Source organism: Camelus ferus, chromosome 9 (genome assembly GCF_009834535.1).
Source record: "Camelus ferus isolate YT-003-E chromosome 9, BCGSAC_Cfer_1.0, whole genome shotgun sequence".
Taxonomy (NCBI): Eukaryota; Metazoa; Chordata; class Mammalia; order Artiodactyla; family Camelidae; genus Camelus; species Camelus ferus.
The window spans coordinates 18,791,792-18,814,028 of NC_045704.1; the positions used below are offsets into that span (position 1 = coordinate 18,791,792).

A 22,237-nucleotide genomic window follows, 5' to 3' on the forward strand; every position below is an offset into this window, starting at 1 on the left:
CCTTCTCACCAGGCAATCTCTCCACCAGGAAGGCCCCTCTCCTGGACCTGGCTGTGCTGTGTGCGGTCAGCCAGGCCAGCCCAAGCACAGCCTCTGTGGGATGGCAAGGGCACAGAGTTCATGTGGACACTTGAGGCCTCGGGGACCACCTCAGGAGCCATAAACACCCTAGTCTTGCCCATCCCCAGCACTCTGCTTGGGTTTGGGGCTGGGTGGCACCTCACCCCTCCTGCCTGCCTGGGGGTCATCTCCTTACACCTGCCACCTGCCAGAGTGGCCCACCTTGTGCAGGTTCTTCAGTCGGGGTGGCAGGTTGTCCCGAATCATCTTCATGGCTTTGAGGGGTGGCTCATTGAAGTAGGGGGGCTCCCCGTCTACCATCTCGATCACCATCACCCCCAGAGACCAGATGTCCACCTGCAGTGGGGGAGGGGCAGCCTGAGCTCAGGGGACAATCGCAGAGGCTGGCCATGGCTCTGCCTCTGCCTCTTCGCTCCTGGACTCCCTGGGCCCGAACACCCTCTGACACCCAGCCTGCCAGACCCTATGCACAGGGTGCCCTCTGAAGGGTTCTGCCCACCCAGCATCCATCCTCTTTTTGCTAACCTCCCTGGGTTCCTTTGGTGGACCCCATCCCACCCCAGCCCGTCCACGGAGCATGACCAAGTTGCCTAATCAGCAGAGTAGGAGACACAGTAATTGGTTCAGGAATGGACACGTGATGCAAGCCGAGCCAATCACAGTCAACCCTGAGATTTTAACCAAAATGTCCAGGAAAACGGTGGTGCTCATAGACAGGGAGATGTGTCCGGAGTTGCTGGGTTCATTTCTGCTCCGACCAGGGGAGCACCTGCCTGAATGAAGACTACATGGAGAACATCAGAGCTTGGAGGGAACGAGCACACCGACCGCTGGGCCAGAAGCCGGTCGCCCCTCCAACTTCACAGTTCTAGGGACCCAGAGCTTTTCGTTTTGCTAAATCTGTTTGAGCTGGTTTTGTCACTCACTGGCAATCCTGACTGAGATGGCCCCTCAGAACCTCAAACCAGCTTCCCCTCCCAGTGTGATCCCGCTCCTGCCTGAGGTCCCCCCAGATGTGCTTCCAAGGGGTCCTTCCTCATGCCAGGCACTGGGGTCAAGTCTTGCTGACTGACCAGGGGAATCTTCAAGGCCACGGGCCACAGCTCAAAGACCTCAGAGCCAGGCAGGTAGCGGCAGTGAGTAAAGCAGGTCAGTGGAGGGAAGAGAGATAGGTGAGGACTATGGCCAAGACAAAGGTATCCTGCCCTTTCTAAATCGAAGCAGCCCCTCAGCACCTGCCAACTGTTGCTATGTGGGGATGTGGCCTCCAGGTGGCCAGATCTCTTGGTTTTCCAAAAGAGGATAAAAATTCAGACTTTTATGAGAGCTCTCTTTTTAAAGTGCCTGCAAAAGCATCTTCAGACCACAGCAGCCAGCGCCTGCCCATTCATGGCCTCTGCACCAGGCTGTCAGGCAGGGCCAGGGCCATTTGTGCTCAGCATTCTGTTCCCACTGCCAAGCACTGGGCCTGGCTCCGAACTAGTACCCAGTCAGTGATGAGTGGCGCGTGTGCGCCTACCTCTCCTCGCACAAAACCGTCCACAGCACCGGGCCCCACCTCCCCCCAGCACTCCAGCAGTTCTAGCCTGTCACAGCGTAAACCAGTGCTGACAGTGGGACAAGCAGGCCGCCTCTGGCTCACCTCCGGTCCATAGGGAAGGCGGGAGATGAGCTCCGGGGCCATCCAGTAGGGTGTGCCGACCAGTGACTTCCTCCGTGGCACCTCCTTGCTCACCTGGGCACAGAACCCGAAGTCCGACAGCTTCACCTGGAGCAGGGTGCAGTCAGCGGGGTCAGAGGTGCTGGTCAGGGGAAGGTGAGCAGAGGCGTCCACCTATATAACTCCTTGGTCTCAGACATGCTGGGTCTCTACCATGCAGCCCAGAGGTTAGAGCCAGACCGCTGGGGAGCTCTGCCATCTCCCGGCTGGGGTCCTCAGGCAGGTCACCTGCCTAAGATCACACTATTTGCCTCCCTGACAGGGTCTGCACTGGGGCTTTTGGAGAAGTGGCCCGTGTCCCATGGGTACCAAAGGCTGGGTGGGGGCTTAGACCAGGGCTGGCTCCCAAAGCCCATGCCCCAGGCCCCTGCTTGCCTGCACGAAGCACGTCTTCAGTTGACATGTGTGGCAGGGACAGCCTTGCCACAGCCACGTCCCCCACGGATTTACACCTGTTTTGGAACCGTGGGCCCTGTTCAGGCTCTTGAGGATCTCTATGGACCCTCCACCCCCAGAAGACATACCCACACAGTGTGCGTACGATTCCATGCTCCTGATGTCCCCAAAGCACATCTGTAGACATCTTTAGGTGTTCATGGACCCCAGCTGAAATTCCCAGTGAAACAGAGCCCCCCACACACCCTGCCCTGGTGACTGGCTAAACTTTCCTGGAGGAGGGTGGGCCAATTACCAAGAATTTGGTGAAGGTCAAGGGCCCCCTCCCACTGAAAATCATGTCCACTCTTGGAATATAAATGCAGGTTCTGGGCCCTGGGACGGTCATCCTCAGATTTAGAACTTCAGTCCAGAAGACAGGAGACGGGACTGGAGTCCCCAGCCCATGCCTGGCTGCCCGGCCGGAAACAGGTTCTCACGTGGCCCAGAGCTGTGGCAGCCTCCCATGTCTGAGCCTGTGCTGACGGCAGAGCCCCCTCCAATCTGAGCCCCCTGACTGTGAACAGAACCCCCAACTCACTGGACTGCTCCATGAGGAACAAATAAACTTAATGTTCCTCAAGCAACTGAACTAGGGGTCAAAGCCCATCCTACCAGCAGAGGGGGAGCTGGGGACAGGCAGGGGGAGGCCAAGCACCCTACTCCTCACCCTGCCATCGTGGGTCAGCAGGATGGAGTCACTCTTGATGTCCCGGTGGATGACGCCCTGGGCGTGGAGCACAGACAAGGCCTGGAGCACCGCCAGGCACACGGCGGCGATCTGCTCCTCATTCATCCTGCGAGGTGGGGGGTGCTGAGAAGGTAGGGCAGACAGGCCCTGCCCTGGGGTCTGAGGGGGACACACCCTGCTGGCTCTGAGACATGGCCCCACCTCAGGGGTCTGGAGGGGATTAGTCCTGTTGTGGGAGAGTTCTGAGGGGACCCAGGTCTACCCTGGGGAGCCTGGAGAGCCAGCAGGCTGGGTGTCACCCGCTGCCCAGCAATACCTGGTGTGGGTGACGATGTCGGTGAGGGCGCCTCCTTCCAGGAACTCCATCACCACCCAGAGCTCGTCCCCGACCAGGTAGCTGTTGTACATCTCCACCACGTTCTCATGCTGGTAGTCCCTCATGATCACCACCTGGGTGCGGGAGGGAGGCTGGGTCAGCACGGTGGAGGACCACCAGCTCCTGCCCTCAGACCTAGCCACCAGCCCTCCTGCCTCCCTCTCCGGCCCAGGCGTGGGCCCTGCCACACTGCAGGTCTGGTTCCACCCATCACTTTTGTTCTTTGGGGTCACCCTAGACTGCCCTTCTACGGCCAGAGCCAAGAGCTGTCAATGGCAGCTTGGGGCCTGACATCTGCACTCCATTCCGGGGGTGCTCCCCACCCCACGCACACACCACGCTGCTGATGTCCATCTCTGACCAGCCCTGAGCTGGTCTCTGAGTGGCCCTGATGACCACGCTGATGTTGGGAGAGGGAGGTGGAAAGAGAGCGCCTAAGCCCAGGGCTGAGACCAGAAGGACAAGCAGGGATCAGCCAAGGTTAGATACAAGGTAGGGGGTGGGGGGGTGGATTTCGGGGGCAGGAAGGCCTGGAAGGCAAAGACTGGCAGAGGTGAGGGAACACGGTGCTCACGGGGCCACGTTAAACAGAAGCTCCTGGCGCAGCTGGACACTGTACTCCTGAGGAATGGGTCATGGGGCTCGGTTGGGGAGTGTGGAGAGATTGGGAGGTGAGAGCCAGAGCTGGACAACTCCGGACCTCATATCCTCCTGGGACTCTGGCATCAGAGTCTGAGGGCTGCTCCCAACACAGATTCCTTTTGGGAAGGATCCAGGAGTCTGTCTGCCTTTGGAACAAGCTCTCTGGCAGTGAGCCCCTCAAGAGCCAAAGCCTGAGGTCAGACAGAACCAAAGGCCTAAATGGGGGCTGATCTCAGTATCTGAAGGGCACTGGGGCACTGTAAAGGGCCGCAGCGGGGTGTGCGGCAGCCCTCTGGCGGTGGTGTGGGCATGCCTGGGGGGCACCCCAGAGGGGAGGCGAGGGCAGGGCCCAGCACCAGAGGATGGGCTGCACAGGCGTGGGGGAAGGAGTGACAGGCTTGGGGCTGACAGGCTGGGTTAGGGGCCAGGGAGGTCCAGGGCTCTGGCCTGGGGACAAGGGTATGGAGCTTCTCTGAGACAAGGAACTTGGAGGGGCAGGTTTGGGGGAAATGCTTGGGAGCCAGTTTTGGTGTCAGGGGCCTGGAAGGCCCGCAGAGGGTGGTGTTCAGTGGGCTGAGGGGGCCTGGAGTGGGGGCTTGGGGAGAGGCCAGGAACGGGACAGAGATGTGGCTGTGGGTGTCGTGGGGACAGAGAAGACAGCCTGGGAAGGTGTGAGCAGAGAAGACAGGAGCTGGGCCCAGCACCTGGCCCTGAGGCACCGCAGCCTGGAAGGGCCTCTCCCACCCTCACCCCTCCAGGGCCCTCAAACCATGCTCGGAGGAGCCTGGGGAGGAGGTGGAGGCAGAGGGGAGGCGGTGTGCTGGCTGGCCCACCTCATTGAACAGCAGCTCGCGCCTCTGCTGTTTGCGCAGGTCCATCTTCTTGACGGCCACCAGCCTGCCCGAGCTGCGCACGGTGGCGATGCAAACGATGCCCGTGGAGCCCTCGCCGATCTTGATGAAGTTGTCCAGGTAGGAGCGAGGGTCGCCAGGGTCCACCACCAGCTGCAGGGCAGCCCGGAACTGCTCATGGGACACTCGCTGTGGTTCCCGCTGTGGTGATCGGGGGCCAGGGGGCCCAGGGGCAGGAGGCACAGCAGGGGCAGCGAGGGCACGGGCTGGAGGGGCCAACTGGGGCTCAGAGGCATGGGGGCCCAGCACACCAGGGCTGGGGGTGCCGCGGGCTCGGGCAGGGGGCCGGGAGGAGGAGGAGGACTGGGGGACAGCCAGGCCCCCCACCGATGGCCCATTGGGGGCCATGTTGTGAGGCTCCCCCTGCAACAGAAAAGAGAGGCAACTGTCAGTGGAGGGGCTGGGGGATCGGCTCTGCTCCCTGAGCAGGACTGGGACACTGGCTCTGTGGGACAGACACATGGTGGTCAGGATGGAGATGGACAGTGGGTTGGGCACAGGCTGGAGCTGGTGGGCGGGGAATGGGGAAGCTCTGGGCAAGGGGACGCTGGAGGGGTCCTGGGGCTAGGGAATCGGTTACCTGGACGCCCCGGGATGGGTGGTCCGTGTCGGCCCGTGGGTACGTGTTAAAGGGCCGGCCAGCTGCCACTTTCGCCCCGCTTGCCAGACTGGCAGGCTGGTGGGGGGTGCCGACGTCGGGCCCAGAGAGGGGGCGCTTGTCCCGGGAGGACTCCTGAGGGCCCCCCGAGCCCTCCCTGGAAGACTTGGGCCTTTTGTCCGGCCCTGCCCGCCGCCTGTCACCACTGGTGCCACCTGCCTCGTGGCGACCAGCAACCCGGCTTTGGCCGCCCGCCTTCTCTGGGCCCCCTCTGGCCATGGCGGCCTGCTCCGCGGGCATCCCGTTTTCCTGGCGGGCACGTGCGGGTGGCGGCGGGCTGTCTCTCCGCAGGGAGTTGGAGCGTGTCACCGACATGTTCTCAAACTCGTCCAGCAGCAGCGTGAGGGCCCCATCCTTGGCGCCTTTGCTGCCCCGCACGATGGTCTGGGATGCAGGGCAATGGCGGGGTGGGGGCCAGGTAAGGAGGGGGACACAGGACGTGTATCCGACACACAGGGACAAGACAACACAACACACACAAAGACAAGACAGAGACGGAATGAAGAAATGCCATGGGGTGATGATGGGGCTGGGAGGGCAGGGGCAGCACCAGGGAGGCCCCTGCAGCCCCGCCCCCAGCACCTAGTCATGGGTCACAAGAGGGGACCTGAAGGACGACCTTCCCATCAGTCAGGCTGTTGCCCCCAGGCTGGATGTTCCCTTGAAAAGCACCCAGTCTTTCTCTTGAGCTCCAGGCTTGGGGGAAGTCCCTGCCCTGAGTGGTGGAGGGGAAGGAGGGCAGAGGCCACGCCACCCCATAATCAGCCCCGAAGAGCTGCAAATTACAGGATGCTGCAGCCAGGGCCCAGCCTGGCACTGCCTCCCCTGCAGCCTGCCCAGGGCTGTTAACCCCAAACCATGCTCTCTGTTTCCCTGGAGGCTGAGGGTGGGGTAAAGGGAGAGTCAGAAAGGATTGACCCCAAAATAGAGGGTAGGAGTGCCCCAGAAGTGGGGGTAAATACAAATGCCCACGTAAAGCATGTCCCAAATCTACCCAGGCCTCACCCGCCATGGCCGCCACCCTGATTCAGGTCAGAGCCTCCAGGGTTCCCCCTGCCCCTCACTCAGCTCCAGGTACATGGGTCTCCTCACTACTCCTCAAACACACCACACATGCACCAACCTCAGGGCCTTTGCACTGGCTGTTCTCCCTGCCTGGAACATCTTCCCCCATGTTTGCCCAGGGATCCCACCCCACCCTATCTTCAAGTCTTTGCTCAAAACTCAGTTTCTCAGAGGGAGGCTTTTGCTAACAACCCGTAGTCTAAACTAACACCTCCTGTCTCCCTACCCCGCTTTCTTCTTTTCTAGGGCACTTGAAACCAGCTAACATAAAGCACGCATATAGCTGTCCACACTGCCTGTTCCCCCAGAACAATGTTCCTGAGGGCAGCCATTGTTTTTTCCTGTCTGTTTCTGCTTTGGCTACGCCTAGCACCTAGAACAGCAGCTGGTACGCAGAAGGTGCTCAATAAATGTTTGCTGAATCCCTGAGTGAGTGAGTGAGGCCGGATGGGAGGAGGCTGTGGGGAGGGGAGAACATGTCCCCAGCCCTGTGCTGTCAATCACCAGCAGGTAGGGACAGGGGCTGCCAGACATCCTAAAGCCAGAACTGCCCATCCTTGTCCAGGGCCTCAATGAAGCAAGGGAGACACCTGGTCAGACTCTGGTGCTGGAATAAGAGGTTGAGAAGTCCCTGGGGGTCAGGGTCGGGTCTGGGATGACTAGGGAGATTCTCAACCAAAGGTAGCAAACACAAGTGCCCATGGGGCCCCAGGACAGTGTGAGCCCATGTGGCATTGTTGTGTGACTTAAGACAAGGTGCCCCTTCCTCCTGGCGGACACCGTCCCAGATAGAGCTCGTGGCGGGCAGGCTAAGCAGCGGCTAGATTTTAGGAGGCGCCCTGGGCCAGGTCAGGGATGGAACTGGGTGGGCTGGGTGGGGCCTGTGGGCCCAGAAGAGCCAGTGTCCAGCCTACGGAGGCAGCTGCCCCTCTAGTGGCCCCAGCCCATTGGTTGGGAGAAGCCAGAAATATAGATTTGGACGTGAAGTCTCTTGCTTTTTTAGGCAGTGGCAAAGAATTCAAAATATCCAAAAGCCCCCTGCATAGGGCACATGCACACATTGGTGGGCTGCCAGATGGAGGCCGTAGGGGGAGAGCGCCTGCACCTCTCTGCCCATTTTGGCCAGGCACCGGGAGAGGATGAGTCAGCCACAGGCCTGCCCCGGGGCGCTGGGCCTGCTGACCGGCACACCCAGCCCCGCCCCTCGGAACAACTCTGGCTGCTATCCTCTGGCTTGCAGCCCTTCCTGGTTTCTCACTGCCCTTTGGATAAAGTCCAGGCTGTAGCCCTTGCCCTCAGACCAGCCTCACCACAGGCCACACCCGGGAGCCAGGACCTCGGAGACAGGAAAAGGATTAAAAGCATGAGCCTTGGAAACAGACCTTGCTTCAAATCCCAATTCTGTCCTTTTGCTTAAGATGGCAGGGGAAAAAAAAACCAAACCAACTCCCACCCACAATGCTTTCGTGGGCGGGTTCCTCCACTAGATGCCCTGCCTCCTCACAATTTGCCTCAATGTCTCCTCCTCCCCCTTATCCCACAGGCCTCATCCCATGAAGCAGGCCTGGATCCCGGGGCTGGGTCAGGTGCCCTCTCTGGGTTCCCCCAGCCCAGCCCTGACCTGCTGGGGCAGTCACCATGTGGGAATAGGCCTGTCCCTCCCCCCGCGGTGGCCCGAGGACAAGTCTGCAGTACTGGGGACAGGAGCACAGAGCTCAGTGCGTGAGGCTCCTCTGAGCACGACTTGGGGCTGGTGTAGGGGGGACAGTCGAGGGGTCAAGGTCACTGTGGGGTTCTTGGGAAGGTAAGGCGGTCCGTGTTGAGAGGCCAAGTGAGGGATTAGGGGGTGGAGGGGTGACTGAAAGGCCAGTGTCGGGCGTGAAGATGAGGGGGGCAGCTGGTGTGTCTAGAGGTCTGTTTGGAGGAGGTGTTGGCCCCAGAGTATGGGATCGAGGGATGGGGTCCCCCTATGAGGGTTGGCATGGGTCCAAAGAGATGGTGGTGGCTGCCAACATACCTTGGGGGCCCCAGGCTGGATGGAGGTGATGCAGGCGGGGTCGACGAGGGGCTTGGGCCGGCGAGCAGACTCCTCGATCAGGCTCTGCCACTGGCGGGGCAGCCCCGTGAACTTCTGCTCATGTTGGTCGAAGCCCGTGTGCACACGGTGCTCGAAGTTGGATGGTGCCGAGATCTCGACCCGTTTCTTCTTCTTCCCAAACATGGTGCCAGGCTTTAAGCGCGCGAGGGTGTAGACTTGGGCTCCGGCTGGCAGGCCTGCAGGAGGGGGCTGCTCACCAGAACCTGCCCATCTCTGCCCCTTCCTCTGGCCCTGCCTGCGCTCCGTCCTCCCTCCTCCCTTCCCTGGTCTCCCTGCTCCCCCTGCCCTGTCCAGTCTGCCCCCCACATGCAGCCTAGGGACCCCGTGAACACCCGAGTCAGGTCCCTTGTTCAGAGCCCTCCTGGGGCTCCACCTCACTCAGGAAAGTCGAGTCCTACTTGTAGGCCCACTCCACAAGACCTGCCCCACCACCTCTCAGCTCTCATCTCTCCCTCTCGCTCACACTGGCTTCCAAACCTCAGGGCCTTTGCACTGGCGGTTCCCTCTGCAGGGAGCACTCTTCCCTGGTATTCACACATGGCTCCCTCCCTCCCCTCCTTCAGGCGTCAGTCATTGGTGACTCCTTTCCTGATAAAGAAAAAAAGCCCCCGTGCCCCACTGTCTTCCCAGTACATCATTTCATAGCATGCTTAATTTCTGGAAATTCTGCTGTTCCATCTTGTATTTACTAATTCAACATTTATACCCCCATCACTAGACTCTCAGCACCCCTGGCCAGGTTTCACCTGCCCAGTTTCCACATGTCCCACCCTAAGCCTGGCACACAGCGTGTGCTCAATGACTGGTTCCTAAAGACCTGCCACCAGCATCCTTGATTTCCCAGCCAGGACTCTGGGCTAGGAACACCACACACCTTTGGTTACCTGTTCTACAAATGGTCACTGAGCCCATCCTATGCGTGAACACTAGGCAGCCTCACTGCAACATTCCCATTTTACAGATGAAGATTAAGGCTCAGAGGAGGGAAGTTCCTCACCAAGATCACATAGCAGGGAAAGATCCGCTTCATTATAGAAACTAACAGACCAAACAGTCCCTGTCCTTAGAGTCTGTGGTCTCCACTCCAGTACTCCGAGCAGTACCAGGGGCTGCATAAATGCACACTGAAATCTGATTTAAAAACCAAAAGGGCCAAAGGGGACATGCATGATGGTGGTGTCCCCACAGCGGGACCAGAGAAATGACAGGCAGGGGAGCCAGATGGCTAGAGTGCAAATCTCTCTGCCGTCTACTACAAGTGACCCTGGGCAAGTGACTTAAACTGGCTGTGCCCTGGATCAACTCCCATGGGGCTGCCGGGAGGATTAATGAGTTAATATGAGTAGGGCTGGGCGCAGGGCTGGGCAGGAGCGAGGGCCCTGTCGGTGTTTGCTCTTCTGATGATTAGGGTTACTCGGAGCAGCGCCCGAGGAGGAGGGGCCCCAGGCGCTGCTCCCCTGTCCTACATAGGGGCCCTGGATGCCACAGACCTGGTTTGATGCTGGCTGTGCTAGAAGTGCCCTCTGGCAGGTGACGTCTCCTCTTGGGGCTTCGGGTTACTCATCTGTAAAAGGGGAAGAAAACACCATTCATTCATTCAGTAATAACTCACTCCTTTGTGCCCGGCCTTGTGCTGGCTGGCCAGGGATACAGCGGTGATGGACCAGCCTCGGACAGACAGCCCAGAGTGATTGGGGCTGGGGTCCCAGGGTCCCAGACCCAGCCCAGAGGGATGGCAGGATGCGGATGAGGTGAGGGGAGGCTTCCCAGAAGAGGGGCCATGTGAGCTGAGATCCAGAGGACATGGGGAAATGCACTGGGTAGGGATCTTGTTTGGTTCATGGCTGGCTCCTCAGTGCCTGGCACAGTGCCCAGCACAGGGTCAGCCCCGAGCTCAGTAAGTCTTGTGACCCAGTGAGGATGCTCACGAGCGTGTCTGGGATGTGGCCCCCGCAGCCCCTGGTTCCCCTCCTGGCTTCTTTCCTGTAGGAGCCGCTCTGTGAGGTGAGGACGAAGAGGCTGCCACCCCTGGCCCAGAGGCAGGACTATCAGTGGGCAGCCAGCCAGGAGAACCGGTTTGGCAATGGGAGCCCAGCGGGAGGCGGGTGGGGACCCAGCAGCCAACCTGTCTCAACTGGCCTGGACCTCCTGGCCAGCAGGTGGCCAGAGCCAGGGCTCTGCCAGCGGGGTCCAGTTTCCCTGGCTGCCCTGGCTGGGGTGGGGGCCCTCTGCCTCTTCTCTGATCCCTACCAAGCCAGGAGCCCTTCAGTGTCTCTCCCCAATTCTAGCCCCCAGAACACTGTCCGTCCTCTGCTCCCAGGCTTCTGGCCTGGCCTACCTACTAGTGGCCCTGACCTACTCTGTTTCTCTCCAGGCTTCTCTGCCCTCGGCCCTTTCAGTTCTAGCCCCTAGCCTCATCCCTACACCCCGACCCTCCCCCATCACCCCTGCTATCACTCCAGGTCTACGCCCCATGTTCTATCACCTCCTCTGTCTTCCCACATGTGCCCCTGTTTGGCCCCAGCCTCACTCCTCACTCACTGTGGCCTCTCTCACTGGACCTGCCCATCCTCCACCCCCCAGCTCAGGGCCTGCGGGCACCAAGTCAGCTCCAAGCCCTCCTCAGGAATAGGATTAGCCACACAACCCCTCACTAAACCCAGGGAAGGGAGGAGCTCAGGATCCAGTCAGAGTGCGCAGGAGGCAGCCTGGAAGATGGGGCAGCCAACCCAGGACCCCCACCCATAAAGCCCTGAGCACTGCCTGCGCATGGCAGCTGGCCCGCCCGCCCCCAGCTGCATGCGACTGCAGGCGAAGGGGACTCAGGGGCACACCTCCGGATATTTGCCTGGGGCCACCCCTTCCCTCTGGGCGCTGCATGGAGGGCAGGACAAACAGAGGAACTGACTGTGTTTATAATGATCAGGCGGGAGCCCCACCCTGGGGCAGCTCCAACACAGTCGGTTCCCCTGACCAGACCCCTGCCCCCGCCCCCTTCCCACCAAGTCCCCAAGATATGGACTGTATGGGGCCCGCAGAGGAGAAGGGAGAGGAGCTGCCACACAAAGGTAGGGGCCTGTGCCAGGAGCAAGGTGGGTGAAGAGTGGGCGCTGGGGTTCCTGGGCAAGTTCAGAGCCGGCCACCGCCGCTGCCACACACTCTGCTGCCTCACTTTCTGTGCCTGTGAAGTGGGGTGACCCACCTGCCTTGGGCGCTCACCGCGTGGCCCTGGACCAGTGGCTCAGCTGCATTGTGCCTCAGTTTCCTCCTCTGTTAAAGGAAGACCATGACAGTACCTGCTTCTTGGAGCTCTTAGACGGAGTCACAGAGAACGCAGGCACTGGGGGCCTGGCCCCAGGGACAGGGACAGCGCACACAGTAAGGAAGTGCTCGGTAACGCCGGTCACCATCACAGCGGCAGCAACACTTACTGAACCCCTACCGTGCCGGCCCCTCTCCTAAGCACCTGACTGGGAGTCCCTCATTCAACCTGCATGCCTGACCCTGGAGGAAGGTGCCATTATGGGCCTGGTGTTACAGATGAGGAAGACGAGGCACAGAGAGGGTGCCCCACTCGCCCGGGGCCCGTAGCCTGGGATGCAGAGTGGACATGACGCTCCAGGCCCGTCTCACCCAGAGCCTGGGCCCCACTGGTTCTTGGAATTACAGCAGCTGTGTCCTTGGAGATTCGTGTGTGCCCAGCCCTGCTTGGGGCTCTGTCTAATCGCATTCCACCCTCACTGCCACCTGTGAGACAGGCACTCTCATCGTCCCCAATTCACAGGTGGGAGACTGAGGCCCAGAGGGGAGAAACCTTGTCCAGGGCACCCAGGATCTGAACACGGGCAGCTGGGGAACTAACGTCTAGGCTCTTACCCGCCTGTCCCGCGCCCGTGGGCTTGTGGAGGTGCTTTTGTTTTTATCATCCTCCTCATCCTCATCTCCTCCAAGTCTCGTCCTTGTCTATTCCCTTCCTCCCTCTCTCCCCATCCTCTCTCTACAACCAGACTTGGCCTTTTCTCTCCTGCCCTGAGCCCTCCTGGAGCTGAGGGTCCTCACCTCCACTCTGACCTGTCCCAGCCCCCCAGGGGGTAGTAGGAGGCAGCACAAAGTGGGGTTCTGACCACCGCCTCCCCCCCCACCGCCCAAGGCTCCTTATTCACCGTTTCCACAGGCCTTTGGCGTGTCAGTCTGCACTGGAAAAGATGTCCAAGAACCAGTCCCCGCCACCGAATGTGGCTTACTGAGGCTCAGCCCCAGAACTCACACCCCCGCCACCACTGCGGGGGAGGGAGGGGACCATGACCCTGTGCAAATGCCAATGCTCAGCACTGGCTCCCCGCACTCTGGTGGAGTGGCTATTCTCACCCTCGTGTTGCAGATGTGGAAACTGAGGCTCACAAAGGTGAAATCTCTTGCTAAGGTCACGAAGCAGAGGTGGGCCTGGAAGATGGTCAGATCCATTACAGAGTCAGCATCCTTGAACACTTTGCTCGCCCTCAAGGCTCTTCCCTGTAGCCCACGAGGTCCTGCACCACCTGCCCATCAGTCCTGCTCTCCTCCCACACGCCCCCTCGCTCACTTTGCCCCAGCCACTTGGGCCTCCATGCTGTTCTTCAAACCCAAGACATGCCCCTACGTTTGCACTGGCAGTTTGCCCCCGCTGCTGGAACTCTCTTCTCACTGATCTGCACATGGCTCCTCCCCTCCTTCCTTCCACCCACATCTGTGTTCAAGTGTCCCTGTTCCTGTCCTGTCACCCTCTCTATGCCTCTTTCCTTGCCTTACTCACCACCTGTGTGTGTGTGTGTGTATGTGTGTGTGTGTGTAATTCTTCAGTGTCTGCTTCTCCCATTAGAATGTCAGCTCCTTGCGTCCTGCTCCCCGCTGTACCCCAACTCCTACAACACCGCATGGCCCACAGCAGGCATGGAACGCATGGTGAATGAACACGCTCCCCTGTACCTGCTACGTTACCCACCCGCTTAGACACCTCAGACTCTGCCCAGGAAGGACTTGTAAAACTCTGGCAGAGAAACCCCTGCAATCCAGAGGCAGAGGGTGAAGCGGTGACCCCAGTGACAGAGAACAAAGGAGGACAGCGTGCAGCCCGTGGCCACCAGCCAGAGCATGATGCCTCTGAAGTCCAGGTGTCTGATTCCCCAAACGCAGGCATGTCTCCATCCTACTCTAGAATGTTTATTTCAATTAAAAAAAAAAGGCTTTTGGATTATTTAACATATAGGAAGGGCAGTTTCCGATCTGTCCTAGCAAAAGCTTCACATTTTCTGTCACTCCCTGTGCTCACATCACGTGTCCTACCTTCTGACCTTTCATGAGAAAAACGGCCATCGTTTCACCATTCCCCCCACCAAGGAAATCAATGCAGAGGGGAGAGCGAGATCCGCTGGAGTGACAAAGTGTCTGGGAAGTGCGTGTGCGTGTGCGTGTGCGTGTGCGTGTGCGCAGAACTCCTTCCCCCCGCCCCAGCCTGCCCCTGCAGGCTCTGCATAAAGCTCCCTGATCACGGGCAGTGGAGGGGCTGACCCAGCCAGAACCTGTGGTGCAGGGGCAGGTCAGAGGATGCCGCAGGGGTCATAGCTGTCCTTTGGTATTCACCAAAATGAAACTAGTGCAGGAAGGGGACGATGCAGAAGCGCTCACTGTCCCCAGCCTGCTCTCCAGCCTGGGCTCCCATTCACCTTTCCGCCACGATCTTCACCTACCAGCTCCAGAAGCCCCCTCGCTACCTTAGTTTCCCCCTTCCTTGATGATGGAGGGGGAGTCTGACTTACCTTGGTGGCCCGCAGCAGGCTCTCCCTGCCCCCCAAAGCCTCCACGCCCTTCCCCCCTACACTTTTGCTCAGCGCCTACTGCTCACCTATGTGGCCCCCTCTCCCATCCAAACCTCTCTTCAGGCCTCCTGCCCTGAGCTTAGTTCCTGCAAGGAGTCCTCAGGTACCATGTCCCCCCTAGACCCTTCCTTAAGCTTTGGGACTGACATATGCCCAAGCCCCTCCTTGGCACCTACTCTATCCACATGTGACCCATCACACTCACACACCCACCCATTTGTCCAATCATCACTGTCCACTGAGGGCTGACCTTGGACCGGCCCGGGGCAGGGATGACAGCGGAGGCCTGAACAGCCAGGAATATCCTGCCCTTGCGGAGCTCACATTCTAGGGGAAAGGAGACTGTCAATAAGTGAGATAAATCAGAAAAATAGCTAGCAAGTTGGATGGTAAGTGCTGAGAATACAGTAGGGGTGGGGGGGAGGAAAGGTGGGAATATTCAATGAAATGGTCAGGGGGACCTTTCTGAGCAGGGACCAGAGTGGGGAGAAGAGGGAGCCCTGTGGGTACTCGGAGCAAGAGCACACAGGCATTGGGAACAGCCCATGAAAATGTCCTGAGGCAGGAACACGCTTGATGTGGTCAAAGAGCAGCGAGGAGGCCGAGTGGCTAGGCGTGGTGAGCGAAGGGTGAGAGAGGAGGGCAGATCATGTGGGAACTTGTGGGCCACAGGGAGGACTCAGGCTCTTACCTGAGTGCGATGGAGCTACGGGTAGGTTCTGAGCTGGGGAGGGGCGTGGCCTGACTCAGGTGTTTACAGGCTCCCTCTGGCTGCATGTGGGGACAGACTGGCAGGGCAGGGCAGGACAGAGTAGGGAGACCAAGAAGGAGGAAGATGTGATAGTCCATCAGGAGAAGAGGGTGGACGGGTCCACGTGAGGCCGTGGAGGGCAAGGAACAGGCAGGTTCTGGGTAGGCTGTGAAGGCAAGATGGCAGGATTGCCAAGGACTGACACCACCTCCTCTAACAGCGGGAACGTGAGCTCCCCGGGGGTGGGCGCCTGGTCTGATCTTGCCCATCACCACATCCCCCAGAGCCTGGCACATTCTGGCACCCGGTCCATTCTCCCTCTGTCCTTAGCATCACCTAACATGTTATATGGTTATGACTGTGTCTACTATTGTCTCCAGGATAAGCCGGTGGCTTGGTGCAGGCAGGAGCCACGTTCTGGTTGGTTACAGGTTGCCCCTCTGCGGCTGCTGAGTGGATGGAGAGGACGCACATGTATTTCAGCGCTGACTCTGGCCCAGCCTGCGCAATGCAGGCAGACCAGGCTGCATAGAACCCTCTCAACTGTTCTTGGGTCTGTGGGCTGAGTTTTCTTCCTTCCTGTTTCCTGACCTAGGAAACTGAGGCCCAGAGAAGGGAAGTCACTGCCCAGGATGGCCCAGCACCAGGGCACAAAGGCGTCCACTCTGACCCACGGAGAAGGCCTTGCTGCCCCAGAGGCTTGTGGGACAAGAACATGGGCAGAGACAACTCTACTTCCGATGACCAGGACCAAGATCAGGACTTGCCTTAGTTAGGAGGGACTCTGAAAAAATGTGAAACAAATCAAACTCTCCAAGGGCTTCTGGCTCCTCCGTGACTTAACAAGGCCCTGACCACCTTGGGACCTCATCACCTCCCGCACCGCACCCTAATCGTGCTGGCCTCCTCCTTTTCAGTCTTGGACACATCAAGCTTGTTCCAGCCTCAGGCCTTTGCACCCTCGGTCCCCACTGTCCAGAGCTGCATGTCTCACCCTTTCCTGATATTCAGGTCTCAGTGCAAATAAAGCCTCCTCTGAGAGGCCTTCCCTGACTCCCTGACAAAATTTGCACCCCTGCTTTCTACTTCTCCATGGCATTCAGGACCATCTGGTATTAAATACCTGTTGACTGTTGGTCGGTCCCCTCCCCTCCCATCCCCTCCTCCCAGTGGAATATTGGTTCCTTGAGAGCAAGGGCCTTTGTCTTGTTCTCGCCATACCCCTGGCATCTGGAGCAGGGCCCGGCACACAGTAGGTGCCCAGGAAACGTCTGTGCAACAAATGAGTGATGCCTTTGCCAAAGTGATGAGGCTGGACCCAGAAGAGGGGCAGGGAAAGCTGGTGAGGGCAGAGTGCAGATGGGGTCTCCAAGGCCTGTCCACAATGCCTGGAAGCCTGACCTGGATGCCTGCAAAGGAACTGGGCCTCTTTACAGACCGAATCTGGCTATTCAGTGAATAAGCTGGTGTGTGTTTTCAACACCACAAGTGGTGCCCAGCTGGGAGCCCACTTCCCCAGGCCCTCCACACCACGCTGCCTAGGCTGGAAACCTGAGCAAGTGGCAGCATCTTCTGACTACAGGCAAGAGGCAAGTCATCCTGGGGGTGCGCCACCAGCAATCTGAGTCCCCACAATGAATGGAATCCCATAAAAAGACACAGATCAGGGGGTCACCCTGGCCTTGGGGAGCAGGGCCTGGAGTTGGCCGTGTGGGAAGCGAGGAGCAGCCCTGCTCTCTGTGTTCTGGCCACTCGCAGTGCTGTCCTCTCCGCTCCAGGCCTTCGCACAGACTGTGCCCGGACAAGGACTCAGCAGGCAGTTGGTGACGAAGAGCAGACTGACTGCTCAGGCTCGGGGACCCGCTGCAACACTGCCAAGCTGTGTGCCCGTGACCAAGTGACCCTGGGCCTCTGAGTCCTCATCTGCAAACTGCGGGTAATGACAGTCCCTATCTCCCGTGAGTGTTTGGATGATCGAATGAGACGACCCATGTGAAACATGTAGAGCAGCGCCTGGCACCAAGTGGGCCCTCCTGACAGGCTAGCTGCTGTTACTATTACTGCCACTGTTGTTGTTGCTGCTGAAGGAATAAAGAAAGGAACGAACAAATGAAAGAGGGTGCTGGGCACAGTCCTCTCCCAGCCTGAGCAAAGGTGCCAGTCTTACTGTCTCCATTAAGTCTTTCTCCAGGGCTGGGATGGGGGAGCATAACGAGCTGCCACTTTGTAAGGACAGGTCTGCCTCTCCCCCACTGGACTGCGAGCTCCCCTACTAAGAGGACAGGGCCTGGGGCCATCTCAGCCACCCAGTGTCCCCACCCTGCCCAGCACAGGGCAGAGTACAGCTCAGAGAGTGGGGCTGAATGAAGAGATGGTGCTCTGAGCCCCCAGGGAGGCCAGATGGCTCCTGTGGCAGCCCCAGGCAACAGGGCCCCCTCCTAACCCGGCCAGGCTCAACAGGGCACAGACACAAAGGGCCCTGTTGGTGTCCCTCACCGCCTGGAGGCAGCCAGGGTGGGGATGGATGCCACAACAAACCTGAGAGTGTGGACGAACCCACAGGGACCAGGGAAATCAGATCAGACTTCATTCATTCCTCCCCTGAGGCCGGGCAGGAAGGAGGGAGGAGGTGACAGGCCGAAAAGAGGCCCCAGAGCCCTCCTGGGCCCTGCAACCTAAGCCCTGTCCTGCCATGGAACTCCCCAATACACACACACACACACACACGCACGCACACACATGCCCTTGACACAGAAACACATGAAGATGCTCCTCAGCGCACAGCTGTCTGCAGAGACTTACACACATGGCACGATGTCCAGACACACAACCACAGACGCACAGGACTTACACACACTGGTGGCAAGGAGAAGTCCCCAAGCAGCCTGAGATGGGGGGCCACCTTGACCCCACAGTGCCTGTGGACCCCAGTGGCCTGAGTGTGGGAAGGGACACCCGCTCTGAGCCTAAGCTCCGGCCCTGGGAACAAGGGCCCAGCTAAGCATGCGGCAGAGACTGTGAGGCATCAGTGGGAGAACGTGGGGGAATAGTCTTAAAGAGGGGCCTGGCTCAGAGGTAGCTCTCAGGACAGAAGGGCCAGGATGCTGAGGCAATCCACAGCCAGGACCCCAAGAAGTCATGGACCCAGGAGCCCCTCTACAAACACTGTACACCCCCGAGACACAGGGGCTCTGGAAAGAGACCAAGAGACACACAGCAATGATCCTGGGGGAACAAAATGACACCACAAGACAGACCTCAGCCACCACCTAGAAACAGCCACACACATGCACACACACAAGTCAAAAGCTGCTCCGTTACGGCTGGACTCACCGAGGAAGGCAGACCCCAAACTCACACCTAGGAACCCTCCCAAGCCAGAGTCAGACCGCGAGACCACACAGCAGTAGACCCGCACACAGTAGGTAACGAAACCCATGGCAGACCCAGGCACACTCACAGCCAACTCCAGGGTCACTCAGTGACCAGGGAACCACCCCATGCGAATCACACCCCAGAACACACTCCCAATCTGGACGCTGTGGGACCTGTGCTGAGGCGTGGGCTAAGCCCCAGTGGACAGACACCTGCCGTCACCAACATGGAAACACACACACCCAAGAAAGGTGTGGCCCCTCTAACACGTGCTTACGCTGGCTCAGGTGGCCAGGCAGCAGGACTGCCCTCCCCCACACCCAGGCAGCCCTCCCTCCCTCTCCTCCCTTCTTGCCCTAGGACCAGGCCAGCTCACCTCCACCATCCTCTTCCCTCTGTCCTGGCCCAGGTTAGGCTTCCAGGTGGGAGAGCAGAGAGCTGGGATCAAGGGGTTCCCCTGGTCCTGGATACACGCACCCACTGATGAGAATGGGCAGGGTTCTGCGCCCCCACCTCCCTGGCAGCAGCTGGTGACGCGGCCCTGCCCTGGCAGGAGTCGAGCTTGCCTGTGGTTCCAGCCCACGGGAGGGCGGAGGGTGGGAGGGAGGGATGGAGGGAGGTGGGGCTGAGCCTGGAAAGCTTGGGCCACAGGGCCCACAACTGTCCCGTGGAGGGAGGGGCTGGGCAGGGACACAGAAGCTGGGGACCATGACTGCAGCCCGTGTGTTAGCAGGGTCAGTCTCCCATCACACAGGCACCCGCACACCCCCATCTTCCTCTCCATGCCAGGCTGGGTGCCAGGGGCCAGGAAAGCAGCAGCTACACAGGATGGGGTTGAGAGCCAGAGAGCGGCTGGTGGGGCAGCCAAGTCTGAAATATTGGTGGGGCTGGGCTGCAGGGCAGAGCGACGGCAATGAGTGGCCTCTCTTACGGGGAGGGTGCCTGGAGGTCTGGGGCTTGCTGTGTTCCCCTCTCCCCCCACTCCCAGGCTGTGATTCCAGCAAGAGCTCCAGAGGGCACAATGAAGGGGCCCTCTCTGCTCCACCCAATTCACCCAGGAGGATGAACCTGAGACTTGCAGCCTCACTAGGGGGAGATCACTGTGAACCAACCCCCCCCCGCCCCCCTGTACTGGCATCTCTAGGCGCGAGGGAATGGGGAGAGAGAAAGGTGGGGAGGGCTGGAACTTCCGCGCGCCATGCTGGCTGTTGCCAGGATGTAACTAACCCTTCTGAAAATAAGTGGCCCAACTTTCCAGAGAACTTCCTCTGGGGCAGACCCTGCTCTGAGCAGTGACACGCATTAAGTCATTTTAGCTCACCACTGCCCTAAATGGGCAGGTACTTTATCAGGCTCATTTTACAACGGAGGAAACTGAGGCCAAGAGAGGTTGAGTGATCTGCCCAAGGCGCCCAGCAGGGAGGTCAGGCGCCAGGGCTTTCCAGGTAGCCATCTGTCCCAGTGCCTGGGTCCTAAAGCAGCTGCTCTGACCAGGAGGCTAGTTGGCTCCAGAGAGGGCAAATCTAGAAGAGGCAGTGCCGGCTCTGCCCCGTCTCTGCGTCACACCTCCCTCCCGCTCACACTTTCACTGCAAAGCTTTCGCTGGCCCAGGGCAGAGCGCCCTTGAGAAACTTGTTTCTGTCTGTCTCCCCTGCGACAGGGGTGGGGGTGGGGGTGGGACGTGGCGGGCAAGGGTTGGGGCGGCCTGGTTCATCCCTCTTCACCCTGGGGGCCCCATCTCAGGCCCCTCCTGCAGGAAGTCTTCCCTGACACCCCAGGCTCTATCCCAGTGCTGACCTTCGGGCAGTCAGTCTCTGACTCGTCCGTCTCCCGGATTGGTTCACACATTTGCTGAGTGCCTGGCCCGTACCAGACAAGCCTGTCAGAGGCCCTGGGAATTCATCAGTGAACATACCAGACAAAACCCTTTGCCCCAGGGGCTGAGGGCCAAGTAGGACTGCTCCCCGAGCAGGGGGTCATGTGAGCAGCAGGGACCAGGTTCAGGTGCCCCAGGCAGGTGCCCAGTGAAGAGTGAGTGAGCAAGTGGCCCAGGCGGGCAGGTGGACAGAGGCCTGCATCCTTCCCACTGCCCTGCTCTGGCCCCCCCCACGTCCCCCACACCCAAGCCAGCTCCTCCAGGACTCCACCACGTGGACCAGGGGACCAACTGGCTTGAAGAGCTGGGAAATCCCAACCACCCCCCTGCTGTCCACCACCTGCCCACGAGCCAGGGGCTCCCAGCAGGGCCTGGGGCCATGGCAGGGCAGGTGGGAGGCTCTGAGGTGGGGGTCGGCCAGAGGTCCCCGATCCCATGCCACTCCATCCCCCCCATTAGGGTGGAGCACCTGTCAGGCAGCCACCCAGAGAGGAGCCAAATGGGGCGGGCTTCCCAAACCTCCCCAGACCGGACCGGCTGGTTTGGGCTCTGGTGGAGGAGGCGGTCAGGACTGGGCAGTTCGGACCAACCAGGGAAACTAGGTCCCAAGGGGAGGGACAGGTAAAGGGGGGAGAGGATAGGGGGAGCACGCCTCCTCCAGAAGTCTCACTGGAAACAAGAGGTTCTCCTGGGGACAGGCCTCCAGGGGCAGGGAGAGGTCAGTTCAAGATCCTCTCACACGGGAACAGATCTTTATTACAAAACTTTTAAAACACACCCCAAAATAGAGACTAAACCAATGAAACCCCCATAAAACCCACCCTTCAGATTCTCAACTATTCACATTCTGCTGTACCGGGGTTTCATCCACCTCCTCCCTTTCCTTTCCTTCTCTCCGTCTCAGTCTCTATCTCTTTTCCATACGATACATGGTTCAAAAGCCAACAGCACCAAAGGGTAAACATTGACAGGACGGCGCCCTCCTGGCCGGCCCCAGCTTGGCCCTGGAAGCAATCTCTACTGGAGTTTCTTTGTTTTCTTTCTGAGACAGCCTACACATGCCTGTGTGCATGCGCACAGAGATGCTTGCAAGCTTTTTAAACAGAAACGTAACACCAGAAATTGACACAATACTGTAAACGGACTATACTTCAAAAAAAAAAAAACATATATACATACTTAAAAAAAGAAAAGGAACATAAATGGCAGCACACTGCACATACTAAAGCACTGTGCTTTACTCAACATTCCTTGGCTCCCCTGCACACCATGGGAAGGTTCACGCAGCACAGTCTGAATTGGCAAGAGCCTGGAAACAACACAAATGCTCATCCACGGGACACAGATAATGAACTGTGATCTACTAGCTCCGCCAAACAGGACACAACAGTTGAGAGTGCATGAGCACAGCTACATGTGGGTGAATATCAAAAACGATGTTAAACAGAAAAAGCAAAACAAAAGACAATACAGCCTAGGACTTTGTAAAGAAGAAGTTCAAACCCAGACGAAATGAAGTATGCTGTTGAGGGATGCACACAGGGGTGGTAAAACCAAGGAAAAAAGCAAGACAGTGTCTGCCTCAAAAATCAGGGGAGGGGCTGCCTTGGGGCAGGAGGTTTGGGAGAGGCTTCTGGGGGGCTGGCACCATCTATATCTTTACCTGGAGGGGGATTACGTGGGTCTGCCATTTAGAGTAATTG

General features: G+C 59.1%; 1 protein-coding gene across 2 annotated transcripts in view; it reads right to left on the reverse strand.

Annotated features, from left to right (window-relative positions):
- The window catches only part of PAK4 (p21 (RAC1) activated kinase 4), a 42,624-nt gene that overhangs the window by 1,182 nt on the left and 19,205 nt on the right, over positions 1-22,237 (reverse strand). Inside the window, exons 1-9 of one of the 2 annotated variants that reach the window (XM_032486061.1) lie at positions 19,035-19,203; positions 10,168-10,241; positions 8,597-8,853; positions 5,437-5,898; positions 4,779-5,219; positions 3,244-3,377; positions 2,907-3,033; positions 1,724-1,849; positions 283-417 (exon numbers count right to left, since the gene is read on the reverse strand). In XM_032486061.1, the coding sequence (XP_032341952.1) occupies positions 283-417; positions 1,724-1,849; positions 2,907-3,033; positions 3,244-3,377; positions 4,779-5,219; positions 5,437-5,898; positions 8,597-8,800 (1,629 nt within the window). In that variant the 5' untranslated portion in view covers positions 8,801-8,853; positions 10,168-10,241; positions 19,035-19,203. Of the gene's footprint in view, positions 1-282; positions 418-1,723; positions 1,850-2,906; positions 3,034-3,243; positions 3,378-4,778; positions 5,220-5,436; positions 5,899-8,596; positions 8,854-10,167; positions 10,242-19,034; positions 19,204-22,237 lie in introns of those variants that run through there. The other variant, XM_032486060.1, reaches the window with a different exon arrangement.